Consider the following 26627-nt stretch of genomic DNA (forward strand, 5'->3'; position numbering starts at 1 on the left):
ACAGAAAATGTTTCTATAACCACAACTTAAAAAAAAAAAAGGAAGCTGGAGATTTTTTAATTGAATTGTTTAATGAGTGTTTCGCTTAGGAAAGAGAGGCCTGTATAACGTGATTCTGCATTTGCACCGAGTAATTATTGCTGTGTAAAGTGTAAATCAACAGAAAACAAGGACACTTCTTACTAAATTAAATAAATGTTTAAAATGAAGAAAGGAGAACATTTGAAACTAATTTCTATTTCCTAATATAAAAAAATATTTCAAAATAACAGTTGAACTAAAAATAGGTTAAAAAAAATTTAGTTGCAAAAGAGTAAGAACAACTTAACTCAAATAAATGAGCCTCTGTTCTTTCTTTCTAGAACTCAATACAAGGGTTCTTCTTCGACCTGGTTGGGAAACAGGCGTTTGATATAATCATCATGGTGCTGATCCTCTTCAACATGATCACCATGATGGTGGAGACGGACGAGCAGCCGCCTCAGATGGAGTACATCCTGAACAACATCAACCTGGCCTTCATCATTGTCTTCACCGCCGAGTGCCTCATCAAGATCATGGCGCTCCGATGCTACTTCTTCACCGTCGGCTGGAACATCTTTGACTTTGTCGTTGTCATTCTCTCCATCGTCGGTGAGTTTTACTGTGATCCTGTGAAAATATGAAATTGAACATTTATTGAAACATACTTTGTGTGTGGTAGGTTTGTTTGGGTACCTTCCTGTGGGTCACATCATGCAGTTATAACCTTTGCACTTCCAGCCTAACCACCTTTTTCTGAATAATGTAAAAGTTGATTCATATTCTATTCAGTATGTTACCTTTCCTATAGAAACACAATCATGTGTTTTTCCATAAGAACATAAGTATTAGGAGACAGGGTTGACAACAATTATTCACGACACCAAATGTACAGGGGACGAAGAGAGCCTGAGGCATTTACAATACATTTTGAGCCTCTGCAGCACCAAAACAAGGAGCTAAAAGGGCTAAAGGCTACAGTTTATTCATTTTTTGCATGTGAGCTGATGACAAGACAGATCGTTAATTAATTATTGTTATATAAAAAAAGGGAATAGGACTTGAGCCTGACTAATATTGGATATTGAGGTGGATAACAATATCAATATTTGAATCATGACTCAGATACATATGGTACTGGTGCTCTCTGGTGGGCAAATCATTTAATAGAAACTCTGTTTCTAAAGTACCTCATCTATACCCGTCATTTACTTGCTGGCCATGATAAGAATATGTGATATAATACACCAACACTCATATACAGGTATAGTCCATAAGCTAATAACAGTCCATGTATACGGCCTGTGTGCATACATATAAGTGTGTGTACACATTACCTATCAGTTATGGCAGCAGGAAGCTATGTAATGTCTGCCTGACAGTTATCTGTCAACAAAGTGACCATCTGGGTGGCCTTGATGTTTGCCTTGCACCAAGGTCCTGTGTGGTCATATACAGTATCACACACATACACACACTTAAAACACACGATATACTCTACAGGGGCGGCATAGAGCAACCTAAGCAGGCAATTTAGCTATCCGCGTTCATATTTTGTGTGCACTGCTCCTCCTGTTAGCTTGACAAGATTGTGTGTGTGTAATTAATTGTGTGTCTGTGTGTGTGTGTATGCACACTCAGACAAGGCTGCCTGAGGGAGGTGAAGGTAACAGCAGCAATCAGAGCTGCCAGAGGGCGGTCCCTAGAGACAAATCAAACATGATTGACCTGTTACATCAGCTGGTATATATGTGTGTGTGTGAGAGGGGGAGAGAGAGATGTCAGGATGGGGTGGCTGAGTTGATGTACGACATGATGGTGATTCCCTCTTGACTCCCCCCTGCTCATCCCTTTCATCACCTACAACTCAACACAGGGAGACGAATGAAAGAAGTGCGTATGTGCATGTGTGTATGGAGGTAGTAGGGGGGTTGCTGATGACAGCCCAGCTCCTCTTTGAGTTTATCATTCCCGGATAACAAGGAAAAGATGGATGAATTACAGTGTTTGACTTGCTGTTGGAGGCTCAACCCTCCAGAACCAATTACTCAAGTTGTAAACACAGCAGAGCTGCCATGTAAAGACTGAAATGTCCAAACTGAAAGCTTTTAGATGACTCACGGGACTGTCCTCAAATAAAAGAAAATCCAGGTCAACAGCCTTCAGCTAATCAATTTTTGGTCCTATAACTGAAAAATCTAGCAAAATGTTTCTCCATCATCATGACAAAAAATGTCAATTAATAACCAGTGCAGGTTATGGGAAAAACCAGCAATATAGTAGAAACTGTGACAATTTCTCATAGATTTCAGATTTGTAGAAACTAGTCTCTAAAACATGCTGTCATCTTCTTCAATTTGAAATCCTAGGTAGAAGGGTCAGCAAACCTGAATGGATTTTGACAACTTCAATCAAACTCAGCACAGTAAATGTGAAACATGACCTCTCAGCTCATATTGCAAAACAGAAACAGGATTCATAAAGTTTCACATGCAGAATGGCAGCGAGTTTCTATCTACAAAAATGTTGAATGTCATTTAAAACAGGATCATCATCTTCAACACAAGGTACTTAAAAGTAGTTAAAATACTTCAACCTTGTCCAACCAACCAAGTTTTTATATAAACAAGATAAGTTTATGTTTCTTAGTATTTAATGGCAAAGTTCTCTAAACTCCAACTGTTGAGTAAAATGGTTCTTGCAGTTTCCCAAAAACACTGCTAAAAACAATGTTCAATGATCAGCTTCAATGAGCTTAGAGCTCATTTAGCACAATACAAAGATACCAACCGGTATCAACCAGTATTTTCTTCACGACTAGTAATTTACAACAATTTTAAAAAACTATTGTCAATCAGAGGATGACTTGAAGAAAACTAAGGTCCGCATGTCTAACAGTTTCACCTGATTTTGATGAGGACAGAATAAGTTTAAACATGGTGGTTCCAAACAAACCCAAACAGTGGGAACACCAAATGTGGCAGGAGTCACTTCAATTGAGTGTTAAAAAGAAAAGAGCTGCGGTGGGTGTAATTTTTTTCACAGTGAACACTTTCCATCTACTTTAAATAACAATGTTTCCTCCAGTAATGATGATGACGCACCACATAACTAGAGATGATCATTTGCTTGGAATTACTCAAGTATTGGACATCTTGATACATAGAACTGAGACCTGGTATCAGTTCTGTGTGTCCTGATGTATCAAGATGGTCATTAAAAGAATCCTGACTTGCACAAGAATATTTATACCATAGATGTCTGTTGTTGCTTTTATCTGTAACCTAAATCTTGGCCTTTTTGTTTGTTTGTTTTTTAGGTATTGTGCTTGCTGACATCATCGAGAAGTACTTTGTGTCACCAACCCTCTTCAGAGTTATCAGACTGGCCCGTATTGGACGCATTCTGCGTCTCATCAGAGGTGCCAAGGGCATCCGGACGTTACTGTTTGCCCTCATGATGTCCCTTCCTGCTCTTTTCAACATAGGGCTCCTACTGTTCTTAGTCATGTTCATATACGCCATCTTCGGCATGGCCAACTTCGCCTATGTGAAACGGCAAGCGGGGATTGACGACATGTTTAACTTTGAGACATTTGGTAACAGCATGATCTGCTTGTTCCAGATCACCACATCTGCTGGGTGGGACAGCCTGCTCAGCCCCATTCTCAACAACTCCCCAGAGGAGTGCAACCCCAACATCCCCCATACCGGCACAACAGTCAAGGGCAACTGTGGGAACCCATCAGTGGGCATCACGTTCTTTGTCACATACATCATCATCTCCTTCCTCATCGTGGTGAACATGTACATTGCTATCATCTTGGAGAACTTCAGCGTAGCTACAGAAGAAAGCACTGAGCCACTGAGTGAGGATGACTTTGAGATGTTCTATGAGGTTTGGGAGAAGTTTGACCCAGAGGCAACACAGTTCATTGAGTACGCCAAGCTGTCCGACTTTGCTGATTCTTTGTCAGAGCCACTGCGCATTGCCAAGCCTAACAAGATCAAACTGATCTCCATGGACCTGCCCATGGTAAGTGGTGACAAGATCCACTGCCTGGACATTCTCTTTGCCTTCACTAAGCGTGTCCTGGGAGAGTCAGGTGAGATGGACGCCCTCAAGCAGCAAATGGAGGAGAAGTTCATGAAGGCCAATCCATCCAAGATTTCCTACGAGCCAATCACAACAACTCTGAGGCGTAAACAGGAAGAAGTCTCTGCCACAGTGATCCAGAGGTGCTACCGCAGACACCTAGTAAGAAGGCAGATGAAGGCCGCCTCCTACTTGTACCGCCAGATCACCACACCTCGGCATGCAAGAGAAGACGGCGAGGAAGGTGGTGACGTAATATTTGGCGAGGATGCACCTGAGAAAGAAGGGCTAATCGCCGCCATGATGCGAGAAAACTATGGCTCAAGTTTGTTGGGTATTGAGCGCTCTGAGACAATTTCCTCCACCTCATCCCCGCCGTCCTACGACAGTGTAACACGAGCCACATCAGAGATCTTTCACCCCCCCACAGTTAATACAGAAACTGTTGTTGTTGACACTACAGGCAGCAAAGCAAGTGAACAATCACAGTCTGTGGACGAGTCTGACAGAAAACAGGAAACAGTACCGTAGTGGAAACCGAAAAGCAAAAAAATGTACAAATGAGGAGTTCCTCAATTTGGGTTAGCTCTGTTTGTTTACTGAATGTACCATAGCTGAAGGACATTGAGCAGGCACTAGAGAGAAGCTATGAATTGCAAGGGAAATTGAGTGAAGGTAGAAACAAAGTGGAATATTTACTACCTTTAACATTATTTCCTGTTCCCTGTGGAGATTCCTGGACTCAACTCAATGTTTGTGGAGTTTCCTAAAGGGAAGCAAAAAAACTGCAACACAGAGAGGAAAACCCCATCTGTCATGTCAACTCTGCCTTTGTTGAAGTAAAAGACAGACAGGTAGAGGCAAGCAACCTCTGGATCCCTTAGACCTCTTGGGTCTTGTGTCGACTAGAGACGAGAGTTTGGAACGCTGAGTGATCTTTGACTTTAGATACAAGAGGTCAGAGGTCACATAAACTATATCACTGATGTATCCATCATTTATTGGTCGGGCGGGTTGGGGGGTTGGGGTTGTGCCTTCCCACAGTTGATCAATATTCTCAGAGTACACCTGGCTGTGAGAGTGATGGTGTTCCTGGCTGGTTTCAAAACATTAATGGTCGACGACATTCAGACTGACAGACTCGAGAGAGGAGGGAAAATGCTGATGTGATTTAAAAAAAAAAAGGTTTTCGTAGTAAAAGTATAACTTTGTTGATGTTACCAGTCTTTTAATAGCAGTACGATTATTACTATTTTTTACATTTTTTAGAGCAAGTTGAAGGCAAAAAAATAAGCAGTCTCTCTCTTTCGACTTTGGAGTGACACTATCTATGAAAAAGTGGCTGAACTACCATGTTGCAATAGATGAGAGGAGAAGGTGCAGTCAGGAAAGAAATCTCAAAAACATTAAAAGCAACTTGATGTGTTTTTGTTGGCAGTTTTGCACTTTTGAGTTTACACGTGCTGTCACTTTATTGCACCCGGGCAAAGTCACAATGAAGAAGGGCCTGGGATTTTTTTTTGTCCTTCTGAAAACCTTTGAGATAACACCAAAAAACTGATACACGTGCACAATGAGATTTTCTACATGGTCCTAGACTCTTCCAGTGTGTGGTTTGCCCTGGTGATGAACTTCCTCATGTCCGTCAGTTCTTTCGCCAGTGGGTGATTTATCTGAAAGTCTAGATTTAAACAAAAATTTCCACCTTCCATTTGCTTTACAAACAAACCTGACTTGAAAGTCTTGTTGTTCTGCTGTGTTACAACATTGCATGAGACGAACGGTTACTGATAGCTGATTAAAAGCATGGCATCAATTCCTTGTTTAAATATTTTGAAAGGCTTGCATTAAATCAAAAGAAACTCAGAAAAACCTCAACTGCCTGGTGCAAAATTAAGCAGTTTATCACATGGATTTATTTTTATTCTCTTATGAGAATACAAATAAATGGTTAAGCTGTGTCAAAGAACTTGTATTCATATTCACAAATTTTCATATCATACTAACCCGGTGGCCTTAATGTCTCGGGATAATTAATTTATTCATGGCAGGATAAATAGTTCAGGTAAAATTTTGTTTAGTGCAATTATAGGAACAGACTGCTGTTTTGAGACAAGATGGGCAAAGATGCAAATAATACTAAATCATAACAAAGGTGTTTAAGTATGCCAGAAACCTCCAGTCTTTACATTTTGTTCAAATTTTACCAACTGAACAAAGAAATACATTCATGCTTTGTGTGAAGTTTTTCCTCTCGCAGAAGATTTAATGCTACTATACGAACTAACCTCTGCAGACTTTTTCAGCAAATCACCCGCTGTCATTAATTATTCATCTGGTGTGAGTTTGGCTTGGCATACACAAGATCCTAAACCTCATTCAGAAAGCTAAACGGGATTAAGATTCTTGTTGTGTCAACTAGCGCAAACTGGAGTGTGACAATCAACATCAAGATTTAATTCAGTTACAGATCATTGTTAGTCTTTGTAAGATTCTTTTTTTTTCTTTTTTTTTTTTTAAATCAGTGTCCTGGACAAATCTTTTCAAAGCTGTTTCACAGGGAAAACGCTTGTCTTAGCTAATTGGTCAGAATACTCTTGTTTAGATTTTCACATTTGATAATGTTGAAAGAAACTAGTGGAATATTGCAGACCAGCTAATTTAAAGTACGGACAAGACAGTTAATACACAAAAACAACCATAAATTATTGTTGTTTTGATGCTGTGAAAAATTGGATCACTGCTGTTTCACTATATTTTTCTGAGAACTACAAAACTACAAAAATAGAAAAATGCTTGAAATATTGATGTACTAATAGCAATTGTCTAAGTCAGTTCCAATTACTTCTTCCTGACCTGCCAATTCAGATTTCCTTTCTTTCTAAGAACTATAATTGACTGCATACACAAACATTTTTGTATCTTTAATGAAGAATTTTATTATAACTAATTGTAATTGAAATTAACTGTTAAAAAATAGGAATGAATGGCCTAGAACTGCTGATAGCCTAACTGTAAACATTTGCACAGACGACTACTTCTAATCAAGATTGTCTGGTAAGAAGTTATAACTACACCAGATGCAGTCTATTTTAAAGCCACAGACTGTTGTTCACCTAGTGCTAACAGTGCTGGCCACCTAAAAAACTCTGCCAACTGACCATCAGCTTGGTGTCCCAGCAATTAAACTTTAAAAAGAGCTTACACTTAAGAGTTTGTTTTTTTTTAGGCTTGATAGTTTCCTAAAACATCTGGTCATTGTAGTTATACATTTGTTGGGAACTATTTTCAGCAGCACATTAATGCACATTTTAAATAAAGAGTATATGACAATACATTAATGGCATTGTTTTGCATGTTGGGGTTCTGTAACACAGAGGGATAAGATATTTCAGGTGTTTGATATACACACAATACTTAACTTACTTCTTGGCCTTTTTACGGCATTAATTGACAATGAGAAAAATATAGAATAACACCAGACTGGTCATTTAGATTCATATTTTCCTCGAAATAATAGCTCCTTCACAGTTTGAAGCTCATGTGAACCATTTATGTTTGTTAGAAATATAAGTAAAGTCATAGTAAAAGTGGTATTGGATATTTGTGGATTAAACTGTGCTAAGAATAACGATCAAAAAGTTTGCAAAGTTAGTGAACTGGCTTGAACTAGCTTGAAGAAAATATTCAAACTACTTGGAGTAATTTGAAGATGGATGCAGCTGATCAGGTTTTTCCATGACACTGGTGTAATGACGAAGGCTGATGAAGGCTTTTCTGCTTCCTGATATGAGGGTTTCATTTCAAATGTGGAGAAATAAATAGGTCAGTTCTGATTGGTCAATTCCTATTTGTATATTTGTAATTTCTACTTTAGTTTCTTAACTATAAAAAATTAAATGGTTTAATTTGATCAAAGTTATGTTTTAATGTTAATGCTAAACTACATGTATCCATATTTGTAAAAACAGATTTATACATTTACATGAGCAACTTAAGATTTTACAGAAAGTATCCCCCCCCCCCCCCCAGGAATGTCTGCATTTGAAACAAAACTCTTTGGATGAAAACACCATTTTATTTTTATTTATTTATTTATTTATTTATTTATTTACTTGTTTACTGTGTTTTCTGGTTGATTTATTTATTTTATTTAAAGGTTTTTTTTTTTGTTTGTTTTTTTTTTAAACACATTTTAGCTGCGTCCTGGAGGAGAAGCGGAGGCCAAGCAAGGTGGCTCTTTATCTATTTTGCACAGAGAAACAAAAAAAAAACAACAAAAAAAACAACAACAAATAAACAAACCGCGTCTAGCAATAACGGTTTGCCAATACCTTTTAAGTGAATTCTTAGGTAACGCTTAACTTCATAGAAGTTTCTTCTCACTGTATTAATCTCTAAATGAGTGGGGGGAAATACTATAAGTTCACAATAACACTTGGGCATTAGGTGAAATCTAATGTCTTCTGAAATTATTTTTCCCTGATGCAGCACTGACAGCGTCATTGTGAATTTACAGATATGCAGGTGAATACAGTGGCGTGAAGCTGCTGTGAAGAAAGTTACCGCTTGTTTTTATTAAGATGAAGTGTCAAAGTGTATGTGTACAGAATTTGTTCAGTCTGCTTCAATCTCAATATTTCGAACAACCTCTCTCTCTCTGTCTCTGTTGTCGTGGTCAACTGAGGGATCTTTACTAAACGCTTTAATAGACTAATTTAAAAAAAAAAAAAAAGCAAAATACAAAAAAACTTTACTGGCACTGTCTGGACTCTATTTCTACTAGATTCTATTGAGAATAGATAACCATATAAACTAGGTAAATACTTAAGACACTGCTGAACTCTGCTTGGCGTATTTCAGGTTGCAGTTGTGCTGAAGGGCTGTTTTCAGTAGCAATAGACCCAGAGTGTGCCTGCTATATATGAACCCCAACACTTCAAGCCATGCTTTCCCATTGGTTGACTGATCAAGTGCTTGATTGATTAATGGACTGGTTGATTCTTGACTGACAGATGATCATATGGTTGGTTGACTGATTTAATTGATTCTTATACTTCTTTATATTGGACGAGGTTCACGGTTCCCCCACTGTCCCCCTTCGTCACCGCCATGACTCATGACTTTGATCCTCATTAAAAAAAAAAAAAAAAAGCACAGAGAGCTGATTGGCTGACGACATGTTTAAACTGTCAAAAAGGTTCAGATTAACTAAACTCTTCAGGAAAAATGTGCATTATACTAAAACAACCAAATCAGAAAAATATGGTAGTTCGTAAATGCAACATAAAACATACCATCATTAAATACCATATAGAAAAATAAATGTTGCCTTCAAATGAAATTTCTGAGGTCATGTTTTCTTCTTGAGAAAACAGTAAATCTGCTTTTAAGTGACAAGCACCAAGATTTTAAAAATGTCCTTGTACTTTGTAAGTAGATATGCTAGCTGGGTATCAACCTTAATTGGCACAGGCCAAAGTGTGTTCATAGCACAGAGTATTGAAACAGGTCAGACTTCCAATGCAATGTTGTTTACTTCTTAATGTGTGTCATTCTTTGATGAGATAGTTTCTGATTTCAAAATTTTGACAGTTTTATAATTCTCTCATACAGATGGTTGTTTTCACACATTAAGCATTTTAAAACGGTGGCTTCTTATGTTCAATTTAAAACAGTATCTTGTTCTATAGAATAGCTTAAAAGTTAAGTTAAAGTTATTGAAGACATACCAAAGCACAGACCCTCCATTTAGCCAAAACTCCCAAGTTTGTATGAATTATTCGTTTTTCACCAGCATGCTGTGGATTCATTTCAAGAACTGAATGAATGGTAGAATCCAATAAAATTCATGTAAATATAAAACTATTAAACCTTTATGGTTTCAAAATTAATTATGCAAAGGGCAATAATGAAAAAAAGCATTTCATGCAGCAGGGGTTGTTTGTTTCAATAGGCTAACTGTACTCCAGCAGAAAATTCATGCCTCACAATGTCACAACTTGCAAAGCAACCGAAGAGTTAAAAATGCACAAAACTGTCCTCATAATGAAACTTTAGTAAATCTGGACCTCACACTCTGGTTTGCACTGAGCACAAAAACATATTGAACATGTACTGTCAGTATAAAGATATTTACAGTAGCTGGTATAAATCTTTTATACTAGAACAGAGTTTGTTTGCCTGAATCTGTGTCAAACCCACAATGAGGAAATCACAGCAGCAAAACAAAGACCAACCTCAGCTCTCTGTCCCTAAATGTCACTTGACTGTACGAGGTAAAAAAAAAAAAAAAAGAAAAGACAACCATCTGTTCAAATTAGCCTCCAATCTAAGCAGGAAAGATGGTAGGATAAAATCTGTGGCACTTCCTTTCCTGTTCTGGTGTGAAAAACCCTTATTTTGGAGGAAAAGTACACTTTATGCTCCGAGCTATGGGTCAGTCCATGTGGTGCTACCAAGGGGTTTGGAAGAGTCCAAATTAAGATCGGAGGGGGATGCTAAAATACAGAATCTCTGCTCCTTCCTGCCTTCTTTTCCCCCATTTTAAAAACCAAAAGCTGCTTCATCAACTTCAAAACTAAAACCATAATGGAGGAAATGCACAGAAAACAAGTGGTTTCATTGTTGATCATTATTATTACTATTGTTACTATTAATGTGTGATAAATGCAATACAACAATTATGTAAACAGGCAGTGAGTGATGCTGTATCTTATTTACAGTATGAGGATAATACCAATGGTTTTAATTCTTTCCTCGTCATGGATTTGTTTTTCCAGGCATCCTCTCACTGCTTCAACCACCATCGCCCCATTTACACCGCAACTGGTTTCACAGTGGTTGTCAAACTGGTTATGTCTGATCTTCAGCTTCATATCAGTCCTGCAGAAACCTCATATCTTAAGAAAGTTGCCTTTGCTAGAAACAGAGAGGAGGACAGGTTGAATTCTTCCCCTCCTTGCACGTAATTTATTCCTACAAAAATTTGAAGAATGTGAATTTTAAGACAATACAGGGCTGCAGACAGTCCGTCATGAGAATCAGGTTGGAAAATATAAAATAACTAACTTGGAGATTATTGGTTTCTTGATACAAGCAGTTGTGCTGGAAAAAGTCAAGTACATGCACAACACATTTGGACGGCGAAAACTTAGTAACACCAGAGATATTACTAAAGATCGGTAAAAACTGTAAGAAAATTTACAATAGCGTAGGACCAGACTTGCTTAAATTCTTGAACGTTTAATAGTTAAAAAAAAAAAAACATTACCAACAATGGGCAATCGGCAAGTTAGAAAATTTTTCTCTGACCTCAGTGGCACTCTCGTTCCGCAACCGCTGCCGGTAACTCTTGCCAGTGAAACCTCGGTGTAAAGGAGGCGAAAGCTGTGCCTCAGTGATCCCACCCTGGTGTTTTAGAGACAATAATAATAATTACAACTATTAAAATATGAATATATATAAATATATACTTTTTAGTACTTTGAGTTGATATACTTTTTAGTATTTTGCAAATACATGTCTCTGTATATAAAACAAAAGCCTCCTGTAATAAATGAGAAAAAATTTAATAATGAATCTGTTGTCATGGGCTTTTTTCTGCATCTTTACCGTGAGTACTTTTGCATAAGTGGATTTCTATTTACCTATAAGAACAATAGAAAACGGCAACAAAACTTAAAATCATGTGAAACATTTAACATTTAAATGTTACTTTTTTTGCAAATAGTGTCTATCAATGCAGACAGAAGTAACCAGTTCTTCTGCTTATATAAAAAAAAAGTCATCACCAGCATAAAAACACTCTTAAACTTAAAAGTTAAAGTCTATACCCAAAAGTTTAAGTAGAAGTACTAAAGTATTAATGTCAAAATATACATTTCTCATTATTACTTGGTATGGAAGTGGAGACGAATTCTGAGTGATATATTCTGCTAGACTGAAAACTAATTTAACAACTTTATATACCAACTGGTGCATAATCCTTAATACATCATGTGTTGGTTATATTTAGTTTTGACAATCATTTGCAAAGTAACTGGTGACTGTCAAATGTAATACAGTAAAAAAGTACAATATTTGTCTCTGGATTGTACAAAGTAGCACAATAGAAATACCACAGTACTGTAAATCTACTTGTTTTAAGGGCAGAATGGGTCTGAAAATTTTCATTATGTGAAATTTCCTATCATTCCTAATTTTCCCCTTGTGCGTTGTTAAGTCAGCAGATGAGCAGAGCATTGTGGTTTGTTTTCTCTAACCCAGTGACAGATGGACAGCTTAATAGCGCCCACTACCGTATCTCTTACAGCACGCTGGGTAGGATTCGGCCCTGCAGCACATTGCTTTTGCACACTTCCATGGCTCTGCATGCTCATCTGAATCCGTCTCTCTGCAGCTACGTCCCTACATCTCATGCTCTACGCGGGCTCGCCTCGACTCGCCAACGCTGCCTGCTTGTGTCATGCAGCTGAACTTGTGATGTAATGCTGTCTGATTGTGTGTGTGTGTCAGAGCACATAGACTATGACACTTGAAGCTGCTGCTAAAAAACCTGTCTGCCGTGTTACTCTCTTCATCATTCTCTGTCCCGTTCTCGTCTGCTGATTTTCCATCCCCCCTTCTTCTGTTGATTTTAAGGATGTCAGCTTTATATTTGTCATAGAGTCAACAAATCCCACTTGTGTCCAGGTGTTGATATATATTATTTCTCTGTGCCATAAAATTCCACTGTCCAAAAACTATCAAGGTTACAACACATTTACAAATACTCAATGGAGCAGCAAATGTGGATTTATCTGATGCTGAAAACAGTCAGCGAGCAGCTGTTTTAGGGAAATGCTGATTTTTTTTTTTTTGGATTCATGTCGTCATAAGACCAATGAGCCTGGAGCTGAGAGCAACTGAGCAGAGAAGTCAGACAGAGTTGAAATCTTTCAGTGTTTTCATGAAATTTACTTGCAATATGAAATTGGAAAATCATTAGACACATAATTTATTGTGAGTTTATGTGATTTCTTTGCTAGTTTTGGCGTCTTTTAATTAAAAATTCAAATTAATTTAGTTACAATCATTTAATTTAAAAGAACAATCAAGTGCATTTCAAGTGCAGTTAATGTTTTGTTTTTTTTTTTGATTGTTTAGTCTATTAAGTCTATCCCAATGATAAAAATATCTGTCAAAGGTGAAGTTAAAGTTAAAATATTTATTTCATTTACAAAAAATAAGCACCAAATCCTCCTTTTTAGTTAAAAGTATAGCTTTTTGATGATTTGTCTTTAGAATCAATAATGAGTAATTGTTTCAGCTCTACTGATGTAATCCGTCTAAATACAGAAACAATGACTTCCCTCTCTGAACTGTGTTGTCGCCCTTGAGCAAGGCACTGAACTGAAAGAGAGAAAGACAGAGACTGTGTGTGCTGACTTGTTTACTTGGTTACATAACTGCGTCTCTGGCCACACACACATATAAAGAAAGGGGGCCAGCGTTCCTCAGCATATGTTAAATGAAGCTTCTCCATCTCCATCTTCCTGCCAAATCTGACTCTGCTCCCCTGAAGAACAGTTCACATTATGAAATTCATATTTCTGACTGTCACCGACATGTGTGGACATAAAATCTCAGTGAAAAATCTGGATTCGTCAGTCCTGGCCATTTCCCACAGAACTGTGCAAACTCACAAAATATTAAATGAAACACATTTCTACCAGCTGTTACACACAGTATCCATCCACCCTCCACCTCACTGTGACTCACTTTCTATAACTTCACTATTCGAAACATACACACAGGCTGCATTCAAGACACTACGCCAAGAAAAATAGGTGCTGATACCTTTAGACTCCACTGGCGTACAGTAATAACATATTCATACTGGCAGCTCACTTTGTAGTGGTTTTGTGTCTATTTGTGGTCCGTGCGTGTCCTGACACAGGGACCATTCAGTGATCCATCCATGCTTTTTAAATCGGTGTTTAATGATGAGTGTGGCCACTGAGGTAAAATCACCTAACATCACCTAACATTTACTCATTCATGCAGATTTAAAGCAGGCGAGTTTAAGTTTAAGTTTAAGATTTTTTTTTACTGCAGGCACAAAACATTTTGTATAAACAGTAACTAACAGCAAATGAGAGTGAGCTTTGGATTGGGCCCCAGCATAAATCAAAAAAATGAAAAAGCAGTAATGGTTAAACTGCAGATCCATAGTGTTTGTGATAACATACAATAAACCAGTGGGACATACTGATTACCCTGTGACAAACACAAGTTTATGTCACAATATCCCTCCTGTGGGACAGTGGGTGTTTTACGTCCCAGTGGTGTTGTATTGAGCATGCCCAGAAGAACTGAAGGCTAAACAGCAGACTGGCCTCTAGTGTGTTTGCATGCGTGTGTGAGAGTGTGTGTCCCTCCCTGTGGTGCAGACAGCTTTTAAAACAATCTGACAGGTGTCAGCTCAGTTCAGGAGAGTGTGTCTGTTTATATTTGTATAAATTAGTGTGTGTGTTAGAGCACTGTAGCCATAGTAATTCAGTTATATTAGGAATTATGTAAAATTAAATATCGATTAATAATTTACTGCTACTGATCAACGCAAATCAGTATTGAAAGGCCTCTTTGACTATTTTTTACCCGATTCCTGTATTTCCTTAAGAGGTAATCCAAACAGTTTATTAATCATTTAGTTTAGTCAATTCACTGGTTCCACTTTGGTAAGTTTAAACATTTGCCTCATCGGGTTTGACTGTTGGGTCAACAGCGTATTTAAAGCTCACTTTGGCTCTGGAACTTTCCAATGTATGTTAAAGAATTTAACTAAAACATAACTAAGTAAGAAAGAGTAAATATAATATTGGCACTTTTTACATACATCACAGATGTATGTAAAAAGGCTGTTTTATATCTGGAATTTGGCTGTACAGCAGGCAGTATCTTACATTTTCAACAACTAGTTGATTGTTGAAGAAACCACAGCTTCCTTCATGCTGGTTTCTTCTTTGTCCCAATCCTCGTCTTGGTCTGATTCGTCTTTGTCTGACTTTGCCTCTCTCTGCTTGTTAGGATCAAAGCATGACAACATGCTGCATTATGAAAACACACACACACTCACAATAAATCTGTGCAGTATTTGCAAGACAGTTGCTGATGCTGCATAAAGAAGCAAATGCGTAACGTCATTTGTTTCTCCGCTGGCTTAGTCATGAAGCTCACTAAGACACCAGTGAAGGTCTGTGCAGCTGTTCTGATAGAGATGCTGAGTGTAAAGTCTTTACTCTACAGACTGTTTAGATCCTCTCCCATCCTGTGCCCCTCCACCCACATCTTTTGTAATAAGTGTTTGGGAGTCCTGTGGGACTACACCGTGTGTGCGTTCTCCATCACCATGGCAGCAAGGTGCTGATGAGGTCCCGTGACAATAGATGGAGAAACACGAGTGAGTTCCCGGACCTTGCCCTCTAGAGGGGTACCGAACACACATAGTCTCTGTTTTCACTTGTAATACAGCAAAACTGTTTTTCTCAGTGTTGTAAAAGTAGATTTTATAAGAATTTGCAGCTCATTCTTATAGCTTTGCCCATAATTTCTTTCAGTTATGAAGATAAACATTTTACGCACATATTAAATTTAATAACTAAGGTCTAGAAATGGAGCAGTGCAAACAAGACAAACACACAACAGAACAGAAACAGACCAGTGTCAGTGGTTTTGTGACTAAGACCTATGGGAAAGAAGTCTAATCTTGTTTGTCGAAATGTTTCTATATGTGAAGGTTTGAAACCTTCTCTAACTTGCCAACAATAAAAGCGCTGAAGCAGGATCTTTAAAAAGACATGATCAAAGGTCCCTCACAACTAACTCACAACCAAATGTGTCGCTGAGCAGGAGCAGACATAGGATACATAACATTACTGTCTTTATCAATCTGTTGAAGCGACAACTTTGTTCCCATGACTGTGAGAGAGATCCAAGTTACGTGTCACATATTGTGAGTGACATATCAGTCTCAGTGACAGACAGACTGATGAGTGTGTTTGCTGTATTGATCGGAGCAGGTCATCCCCTTCTGATGTTTTGCTGCCTCATTCTGATGTTGGTGCCTCTTATCTCGTCATCTTTTTCTTCTGTTACAAAGTGAGTTCCCTCTGATGGTAAATTTTAGTTTAACATTTGTTGGAGTTTTTGTTCTGGTACGCCACAGACGCTATTAGAAATGGGAAAAATTATCATATTAAGTGGTCAGATGCATTTTTTTAGCCTGTATGCTCCACTGTTAATTTGATATAATCCTAGAGATCCCATATTTTCCCTCTGACCTCACTTCTTCACTTGATAAATCCTGAGCTTTAGTTTGAATTCAGCTTTAGCTATAATAACCCTGGAACTGTTAATGTGACTACATGCAATTCAAACTTGTGCCACATTAAAACAGACACAAACGCTACGAGGTTGCAGAAAAGTGGGCAAGGTGATCAAAGTCAAAACGTTAAGATGCCACCAGATTGACGGAAAGGAGAGAACATGTCTGTAAAGAGCTTTTATATTTTTACATCTTGATAATGTTAAAAAAATAGAAAGATTAGTTCAGACACAAAATAAACTTGGTTAAAGTTACAGAACTGACACTGACTATAGTTATAAAATTAATTGTCACTTTTACATGTTTTGTCACCCATTCACTACAGTGGCAAGAAAAACTTTGTGAACCTTTTGGAATTTCAAGGTTTTCTGCATTAATTTGTCATAAAATGTGCTCTGATCTTCATCTAAGTCACAACAATAGAAAAACAGTCTGATTAAAATAATAGTACACAAACATTATATGTTTTCATGTTTTTATTGAACATAACATGTAAACATTCACAGTGCAGGGACTTAATAACTGGTTGACCCTTCTTTGGCAGCAATAACCTCAACCAAATGTTTCCTGTAGTTGCAGATCAGACCTGCACAACGATCTGGAGTCATTTTGGACCACTCCTCTTCACAAAAATGTTTCAGTGTAGCAATATTCTTGGGATGTCTGGTGTGAATGGTTCTCTTAAGGTCATGCCACAGCATTTCAATCGGGTTGAGGTCAGGGCTCTGACCGGGCCACTCCAGAAAGTGTATTTTGTTCTGTTGAAGCTATTCTTTTGTTGAATTACTTTCCTTGCTTTGGGTCATTGTCCTGTTGCATCACCCATCCTCTGCGGAGCTTCAGTTGGCGGACAGATGGTCTTACGTTTTCCTGCAAAATGTCTTGATAAACTCTGGAATTTATTTTTACATCATTGACAACAATCTGTCCAGGCCCTAAGACAGCAAAGCAGCCCCAAACCATGATGTTCCCTCCGCCATGTTTTACAGTGGGGATGAGGTTTTGATGTTGTTGTGCTGTGCCTTTTTTTCTCCGTTGTGTGTTTTTTCCAAACAACTCAATTTTGGTTTCATCTGTCCACAGAATATTTTTCCAGTAGTGCTGTGGAATATCCAGGTGCTCTTTTGCAACCTCCCATGTACTCCATTCTTGTTTGATGTTTTCCTTATTGTAGATGTGTCAACAAAAATGTTAGCATGTCCCAGAGACTTCTGTAAGTCTTTAGCTGACACTCTAGGATTCTCATTCAGCATTCTGAGCTGTGCTCTTGATATAATCTTTACAGGATGACCACGCCTAGGGAGAGTAGCAACAGTGCTGAACTTTCTCCATTTGTAGACAGTCTGTCTTACCGTGGACACATGAACATCAAGGCTTTTGGAGATACTTTTGCAACCCTTTCCAGCTTCATGCAAGTCAACAATTCTTGATCGTAGGTCTTCTGAGAGCTCTTTTCTGCAAGGCATGGTTCACATCAGGCAGTGTTTCTTGAAACCAGTAAACCCAAAACTGGTGTGTATTTTTAAAGGGCAGGACAGCTTTCAGCAACACATCCAATATCATCACACTGATTGAACTCAAGATTGGCTCACTCCTGGCTCCAAATAGCTCTTGGACTCATTAGGATAGGGGTTCACATACTTTTTTCACCCCACACTGTGAATGTTTACATGTTATGCTCAATGAAAACATATAATGTTTGTGTAGTATTATTTTAAGCAGACTGTGTTTTTCTATTGTTGTGACTTAGATGAAGATCTGCGCACATTTTATGACAAATGACTAAAAAATAAAGATGACTTGTATTTTCTGATATTGAAGAAGCAAGACAAATAGTTTGATTGTTTTTGCTTAATTTATGACTTAAACTCACTATCAAAGTTGCTAATTTATCTCTCTCCCTCTCTCTCTGTCTTTTTCTTCTTTTTTTTTTTTTGGAGAGTTATTCAGTATTTCAGTTTTGGAAAAGTCACATAACTCCAATAAATTGAATGACTTCACTGGATTTACAAAGTTGATGTTGATTGATTAGATATTTTTCTGTTTGACAAATATTGATTAGTTAAAAGTAAGGTACAAAAAAAGGTTGTTTTGAGGTTTTGTTTAAGGCCAAATAACAACACATGATAACATTAGGAGTTAAAGCTGATGTGTGCAGACACAGCAACACAGACGGCCTACTTCTCCAAAAAAAGGACAAAAAAAAATTAAGACAAAAAAGAAAGAGAGGAGTGAAAGAAGGAGAGAAAGAGTTGAATGTCAAGCCCGCACTAATTGTTTCTATTTTAGAGAGCAGAGCTGCTTTCAGACTGATTTAAGGAGAGTCTGTGTAAAAGTGGCCTAAAAACAAAGCAGAGAGCCAGCTGACGCTCACTGATAACACACAAACACACACACACAGAAAGAGATAACATTCACACACATTTTCTGACGCACACTACAATTTTGATTGTGTTTAGTATTAATCACCCTCATTTTAATTATTGTGACTTCACGATTAGAATTAAATATCTGAATCATTAATAAGCGCATAGATAAGAAAGGAAAAGATAAGAGCAACAGAAGCACAAGACAATAAGGCAGATGAGGGGAGAAAAGAGGGAGGAACAGATAGAGGAAAAGAAACAAAGAAGGCTAAAGAAGCTGAAGGAGGACAAATAGAAAGGCAGAGGACAGAGGTTCCTCAGTCGAAGAACCAGACAGGATGATCTTTCTGTGGGGTTATGCTGCCTCCTGCAGGTGATATATTACTCTGGTCTTCTCTTGAAGTATCAGAACAAAACCCTCCTGGTGGTTTCCATTTAGTTACAGGCTCCATACTGCTCTCAGTCACATTTCTTCTCTACTTCTTAGCTCCTCTCAGTGGAGATGTGACACAACATGAAGTTTTATTTGCAGAAAATAGTATCTTAGTATCTTAGTGACTTATAAGTCATTTTGACGAAACTGAAATTATGTAAATTAACTAGTGAGACAAAAACTAAACCTGTGACCATGAAGCTTGGAGGTGTTCCACAAAGGTCACTGAAATAACTTAAAACTGACAAATGTAATAATAAATAAATATTTACTAAAACTTAACTAATGAAAATCAGAGTTGACTTTTGAATTGTGGTTCAACAGAAGAACAAACTAATGAAACTGGCCTGGAAAAAAATGATGGTAGACCTACAAAGGATAATTTGGCCATAGGGACATGTTAAACTAAAGTGTGTCCTGTAATTAGCATCGCAGGTGTCTTCAAACTTGTAATCAGTCAGTCTGACTATCCAGACTGACTGACATGGACCACAGAAAGCTAAGGAGAGAGTTGTCTCAAGAAATTTGAAAACTTGCTGCCCAGTGTCAGAAAGCTTGGCGTTTGTCACAGGTCATAGTTCTCCAACAGAATAACGACCCAGAACACAGCTAAAAACACAAAAAAGGGCTATGAACAAATCACTGGACTAATCCCATAGCAATAACTACATTAAACGCTGTAAAGAACGGACTATAGAACGGAACTGTGACAGAATGCTTACTTGTGTAGATGTAGGCAGTGTCTGCTCTATTTAAGCTGGTCCGGAGCGCAAATTTTTATACTTATTTAAATTATTTTTTCTGTTTTTATTTTATATATGACACAGACTGGTTAGAACCTTAATCTTGTTGTACGATATTGCAATGACAATAAAAGTTTATCTCTCTCTATCTCTAAAGAGACCTTCTACGAGTCCTGATGTAAATCATATTGAACATCTGTGTAAAGAGCTGAAACATGCAGTTTGGAGAAGGGACCCTTCAAACCTGAGACAACTGAAGCAGTTTGCTCAGGAGGAGTGGACCAAAATGCCTGTCGACAGGTGCAGAAGTCTCATTGAGAGTTACAGAAATCACTCGATTGCCTCAAAAGGTTGTGGAACTAAATATTAAGTTGGGGGGGCTCACTTTGTCCAGACAAATTTTATTAATTTGTTTTTTTTTTAAAAACTACAACTAAAAAGCTATGTCTGATTTTCATGAGTTATTTTTTATAAAATTTGTATTTATTATTACTTCTGTCAGTTTCAAATTATTTAAGTAACCTTTTTTTCTTTTTCTTTCAAGGGATGGGTGCCAATAACTTTGTCAACATCTGTACATCAATATGATGAAACACACCTGAGGCAAATTGTTCTGTACATGATAAAACCTATTTGAATTCAAAACTATTTTAGAATACAGCTAATCATTTGACAGTGGTGAAAAAACAGAATGATCCAAGACAAGACTGAGTGACATACAAGTAACACTAACAGATGTGTATTTATATAAAAGAACAGAGCGTGACGGAGCAATATGTTTTGAATAAAGCCTATAATTTGTTTGTGAAAGTCTACAGGGTACTGCAAGTCTGTACTTTTATGGCTAAGAATACATTTTTTTTAGTTTTGAAAAAAAATAGCACAAATGTTTTGATTAATTCTGAAATCAGTTAAAACAAACATGTAATGTCTCCATGGACAGAAATAAGATGAAGGCAGGACACGCACCTGGGTCTGTAGCAGAGAAGACGGTAAAACAAAAAAGTATACAAGAAAAGAAATGGAGACAAGGAAGAGAGGATGAAAATAAGTCTGGATATTACTCTCCACAAAGTGAGGATTCTTCTCTCTGTAAGGGCTCCTCTTTTTCTGGAGTTGCAGTGCCTCCTGCTGGATTATGATGTGTGTTGCACAAACAAATGAGCACTTGGGTGAGTGAAAAACGAATTACCGCTTGCAGCTAACAGCACACCTGCTCAGAGGGAGCGATAAATGTCAGTCAAGCTGTCCATCCGTTTGTTCGTTCCTCCCACACAATCCAAGCTTCCTTCCTTTGGAGGAGATTCACAGCACTCTGACTTGAGTTGTTCCAAAAAACAAAAACAAAAAAAAAATGGCCGAACCAAGGATTAGCTAAATCTAAGTCATTCATCCCTTTCCTTTACGGAAACGTGGCTGTGAGATCTTTTACCAGACTCTCCACAGTGTTTCACCGAAGTGGTTTTAAGTCTACAGAGTGGACAGACACATGGAGTTTTCTGGCAAAAAAAAGGAGGTGGAATCTGTTTTCATATCAACAGCAGCTGGTGCAACCATGTTACAAGACAGCACTGTTCCCCAGACCTGGAGGCCTTTATCATTAACTGCAGCCTTTCTACTCACCTCGTCGGCGTTTACATCCCATCCCATGCTGATGAGTGTGAGGCACAGCGCACACTGGCTACTAAGATACTGTGTGTGGAACGGAAAAGCCCATGCTCGCTAGGAGACTTTAACAAAGGTAATCTTTCCCACAAACTCACTAAATACAAACAGTTAAGTGCCCAACAAGAGACGGAAATCTACGGGACCACTGCTACATCACCATCAGTGGTCACTACAGTATTCGTTTTTACCTTGTTATTGTGTTACATTTTTGTTTTCTTTATCTCTGTATCCCCCTTGAATTCATATCTTTGATTCTGTGTCTGCACCTGACATCAAGACAAATTCCTAGTGCTGTAAAGTTTCCTTTACTGTACCTGGCAATAAACTGATTCTGATTCTGAAATATTCTAGCTGTGAAGATTTACAAATCTCATGTTTAAAGTTCTGAAACTCCAAAGAACCTCAGTGAGAACCATTATTCTTTGCACAAACGGGAACCTTGGCTTTCCTATCTCTATCAGGGTCAGTGTGTGCGAGTCCTAAACCGCATCCAAGGATAGACGTGAGGCGAAAACCACTGCCAACCCAAAATAACATAAAGGCTTGTCTAAATGTTGCAAAATACCCAGCAGACTTACAGCATTTAGTCTTTAATAAAGATGAACGAAACTGATGTATAACAAATACAAAAAAATACTGCTATCCTCTTTTACCTAACACTGCTTTTCCAACAAATGTATAAATTATGTATCCCAAACATTATGGTGGACTTTGTAACTTCAAGCTGAGGAAATTCATGTGTAAATGTAAAACAGAAAAATGTAGAATATGGCTGTTGTAGATCAAAAGACAGTATAATCAGTTTTATTTAACAGTACCCTTTGGTGGAATTAGCACCAGCTCAAACAGCTCTACTTAGTTATACATTTACCTTTTATGAAGAACACAGTTTGCCTCAGTAGTAGCTGAGCTGAGGAATGGCAGATATAGTATTGTTCCTCTGCTCCTCCGTCAGACACTTCTCCACCTCCCAGATCACCTACAGTACATAATCAGATTATTAATTATCAGATTATTATTAGGCTATTATTATTTAAATGATAAACTGTAAATCTGCTAGACAGAGGATTTTGCTTTATAATCCTAAGAAAAAAGGCAGCATTTAGTTGCCTGAACACTTTGGAAACAACAGTAGGTGCCTGCATTTTTTTATTTTTTTTTTTTTCAAACATCACCTGAGTTAACTTTGAACAGTGCAGTGTTACTGCTGCTCACACGAGAAGCACAAACTGTGACTAATAATGTTACACATGTACCGACCATCAACAGGTTCATATAAAACAAAACAATGCTAGACATTTAATTCAATTGAATTTTATTTGTATGGTGCCAAATCACAACAGAAGTCATCTCAAGGCACTTTACAGTGTTTAAGACCTTACAGAGTATAATTATACAAAAATTGACACAAATGAAAACCTAACAATCCCATTTGAGTTAGCATTAGGCAACAGTGGAGAGGAAAAACTCCCTTTAGAGGAAGAAACCTCCAGCAGAACCAGGCTCATGGTGAGCGGCCATCTTTCTCGACCGGTTGGGGTAAGTGGGAAGAGGAGAGAGTAAAACAGGAGGCAACAAAAACAAGCAGCAAAAACATTTGGCAGGTCAACTGGATTCTGGAGATGTACAGGAGGCCGAGGATACCTGCAGAAAAGTACGGAGAGAGGGGGAGACAGAGAGGAGGAAACACAACTACCTGTACACGTCACATCACCTCTATCTTATCTACACTTCATCGGCTCCCTGTGAAATTTTGCATTGATTTTAAAATACTACTTTTGACATTTAAAGCATTAAATGGTCTCGCGCCACAGTATCTGAGCGAACTGTTAGTGCCTTATGATCTGCCAGGGATACTTCAATCAAAGGATGCAGGCTGCTCATCAGGGACAATCTGATTCCAACACATTCACTGTTCATGTAAACGTCCATTGTTTCTTTGGTTGTGTAAAGCTGCTTTGCGACAATGACAATTGTTAAAAGCGCTATACAAATAAAATTTAATTGAACTACGGAAAATACAAAGTTAATGGCATGGCATGCAATGGTAGTATTTGAATGGTTGCATTTCTCTGTGTATTTGTTCCTAACTACTTTTATTTTACTTCGGTCAGCTAAGTTAAAGCTCTGACCCTGTTTCTGAAGCAACATATTCTCCTTTTAACATGCAGAACATTGTTAATCTCGTTTTATAATGGTATATTTCGGCCTGCTGACGGACTGTGCCTCTTTATAAACATATTGCTGACAATGTGATGGTTGTTTTATGCGGGGTAACATTAGCCTAGCCTAGCCTAGCCTAGCCTGCTAATCCTAGCCGTTTACTTAACTAACTTCCATCTTACAGACTTTGCTACTGGGTCACGCCTGCTAAACAGCATGTCTTGTACTAAATTACTACAACGAGGCTGAACGCCAATAACAATGTTTTGATGTTATAAGTTATACCTTAAATATATACAGGTGTATATATCAACGAGTTTTAAGGTTAGCATGCTAACGAGAGCTAGCTAACTTGCATCTGGTCCGAAGCTGTTAGCTCCCGTGTCGTGGTCTTATTTCTACTAAATGTCTTCTCTTGTTTCCATTTATTTTCTACTCCATTGAACAGACATAGCTTCTTTACAGCTTCTGCTTTACTTCATTTACTTTTTACTACTTACTTTTGAACAAGGTCAGGCCGGTATCACAAAGTGAGAGCAGTTAGCTACGAACCTCCATCATTTTCAGACCTAAAGTCAACATGAAGAAGGGGTCGAACCCTTCGCCCAGCTTTCTCCACGTGCTCACGCTGTGGACAGGTGTAGTTGGCACACCTGTCCAACTACACCTGTCCACAGGTGTGTCAACTACACCTGTGGACAGGTGTAGTTGACACACCTGTCCAACTACACCTGTCCACAGGTGCGGCACCACCACCTGTTGGAGTGGAGCAGTTAGATTCTACAGATGTATCTGGACCAGTAAAGGACTTCAATAGGTAAAACTACATCATCCAGCTGCTGTGGATCATTAGCTTTTTTGAGCATATTTTTCAGGTGGTCTTAGTTTAAAAGTAGCATTTTATATTGTAGTTTTTTATTAGATTTTTTTGTGTTTCTCAGCTTAGTATATTTGAATTGTTTTTCATATTAGCTTTACCTTATGTAAGTTATTACTATCCATTAATCACTATTTTTCTCTTTTTTTTTTTTTTTTTTTACCAAAAACAAACAAAAACCAGAGTTGTTAAAGCTGATTCAGGCGTCTGACGTAGTCAAATAACAGTGATTCTGTTAATAGCAGTCAATTTTTTCTCAGTGCCGCCCTGAAATGAAACACATTGTTTTATAGGTTGACAAAATAACCAAGACCCCAGTCAGAATTTAAGGATAATTTATTTACAGCTGCAGTTTTACACACAGTCTCAGTAAAGAAGGACTTAAAATGTTGCTGTGCACAGTTACACTAACCACTAAGAAGACATGATGTAGGTCAGCTCCTTGTTTTCAGGAACATCTTTTCTTTTCTTTTCCTTTGTTTCTTATTTTCCATGACAAGAACGAGACACTGGAGATTTCCAGGCTTTGACAGTTACATGAGAATCCTACAGTTCATTAAAGATCATCATTTTTAATCACATTTCAGTTCCTGGTTAAGGATCTGGTCTGAAATTACTGACTCTAAGAATAGAAAAAGATAAAAACAAGTGAGAACAGCAGCAGGAGCCTCAACAAAATTTAGATCACAGTATATCACACAATAGCTCAATTTTTTACATGGTCTGATAAAATACTTTAAAGGGATCTCGTATTACTTAGTAAATATAAAACTAAAGGTTAGTTAGAGTTTTTCAGGGGCAGTGGCTCAAACTTTAAAAGTTGCACCGGGAGCTCCAGTAATTAACAGTAAATATATAATAATTAAATATTTAGATTTAGGTTTAGGATTCATGTCTATTTCTTACTTGGCACACACAGGGCACAAACGATATTAGTGTTTTTGAGTATTTGAAATGAATTCAGCAACATTTAGGATAAAAAACTTGATATGAAACAGCGTGTGAAACATGTGCTGTTCTGCTCCTGTTTCTTGAAGACAACAGGAATATTTTCACAACCACAAGAGGCTGCTCGTCATTTTAAGCCAGGTGAGACCACCAACTTTCACTTTCATTGTCTCATTTTACTTGTAAGAACAGAATCAGATTAAACATTTGTTGTCATCAGCTCACAGTAAATCCCAGGTTTCACGCCCAGTGGCCGCTCTTCATCCACTCTCTACTCACTTCTCACCACCTGTGGAGAACAGTTCCATCATTTCCACGTGACCGAAGAACAACACAACCTGCTGTGATACAGACAATGTGAGGGGAACTTACTGAGAGGAGGAATCTAGAAATGTGGAGGTTCATTATTATTGCTCCAAGTCCTGCACACAAATCTGAAATTACATTTGAAGATCAACATTATATCTTCGCTGCCTGCGGCTACAAAAACAAAAATTTTTAGATCGATATATATTTGGAATGGATTAATTCATCCCTTTCTCTTCGTACACCATCACAGTTTATTTTGAAATTAGTGTAGAGTATGAGTTTGCAGGTATATAGGTTCCAGATTTCAGGTGACTGACACTGATTACTGCACCTGATTGTTTCTGTTTAAATCTATATGGAACCAGCTATGTGTATTGTGTCCTTATACGTTAACTATGTCTTAGTAGTAGAAGTGATTTTACTTTTTGACAGAAGGCTCCAGGATCATGTTGAAATTAATCAGCTCATGGTTTTGATTCTGTTTCATCAGCTGGTAAATGGCAACGGGAAACACCGGGCTCTTGTTCTGTTTCTTGTCACTGAAAAACACAAACAAGTGGCTCCTGTCAGTTCTCAAACTGTAAAATGCTTTAAATCATAGAAACGACCTGTAACATCAGCTGTAATGCACAGGTTG

The 26627-nt window shown here is 37.9% G+C and overlaps 1 protein-coding gene and 1 long non-coding RNA gene across 4 annotated transcripts in view; one reads left to right on the forward strand and one right to left on the reverse strand.

The window, feature by feature from the left end:
• The window catches only part of LOC113163497 (sodium channel protein type 4 subunit alpha-like), a 124144-nt gene extending 119038 nt beyond the window's left edge, over positions 1 to 5106 (forward strand). For all 3 annotated transcript variants that reach the window (XM_026362194.2, XM_026362193.2, XM_026362192.2), the window contains exons 31-32: positions 363 to 633; positions 3341 to 5106. In XM_026362194.2, the coding sequence (XP_026217979.1) occupies positions 363 to 633; positions 3341 to 4647 (1578 nt within the window). In that variant the 3' untranslated portion in view covers positions 4648 to 5106. The remainder of the gene's footprint in view (positions 1 to 362; positions 634 to 3340) is intronic.
• Positions 541 to 24491, reverse strand: LOC113163609. Its single transcript, XR_003298917.1, has 3 exons — positions 24357 to 24491; positions 22565 to 22672; positions 541 to 651 (listed from the first exon to the last, which is right to left on the reverse strand). It is a non-coding gene; the product is annotated as an uncharacterized LOC113163609 (long non-coding RNA).
• Between the last annotated feature and the right edge of the window lie 2136 nt (positions 24492 to 26627).

The sequence above is a fragment of the Anabas testudineus genome, chromosome 2 (genome assembly GCF_900324465.2).
Source record: "Anabas testudineus chromosome 2, fAnaTes1.2, whole genome shotgun sequence".
Taxonomy (NCBI): Eukaryota; Metazoa; Chordata; class Actinopteri; order Anabantiformes; family Anabantidae; genus Anabas; species Anabas testudineus.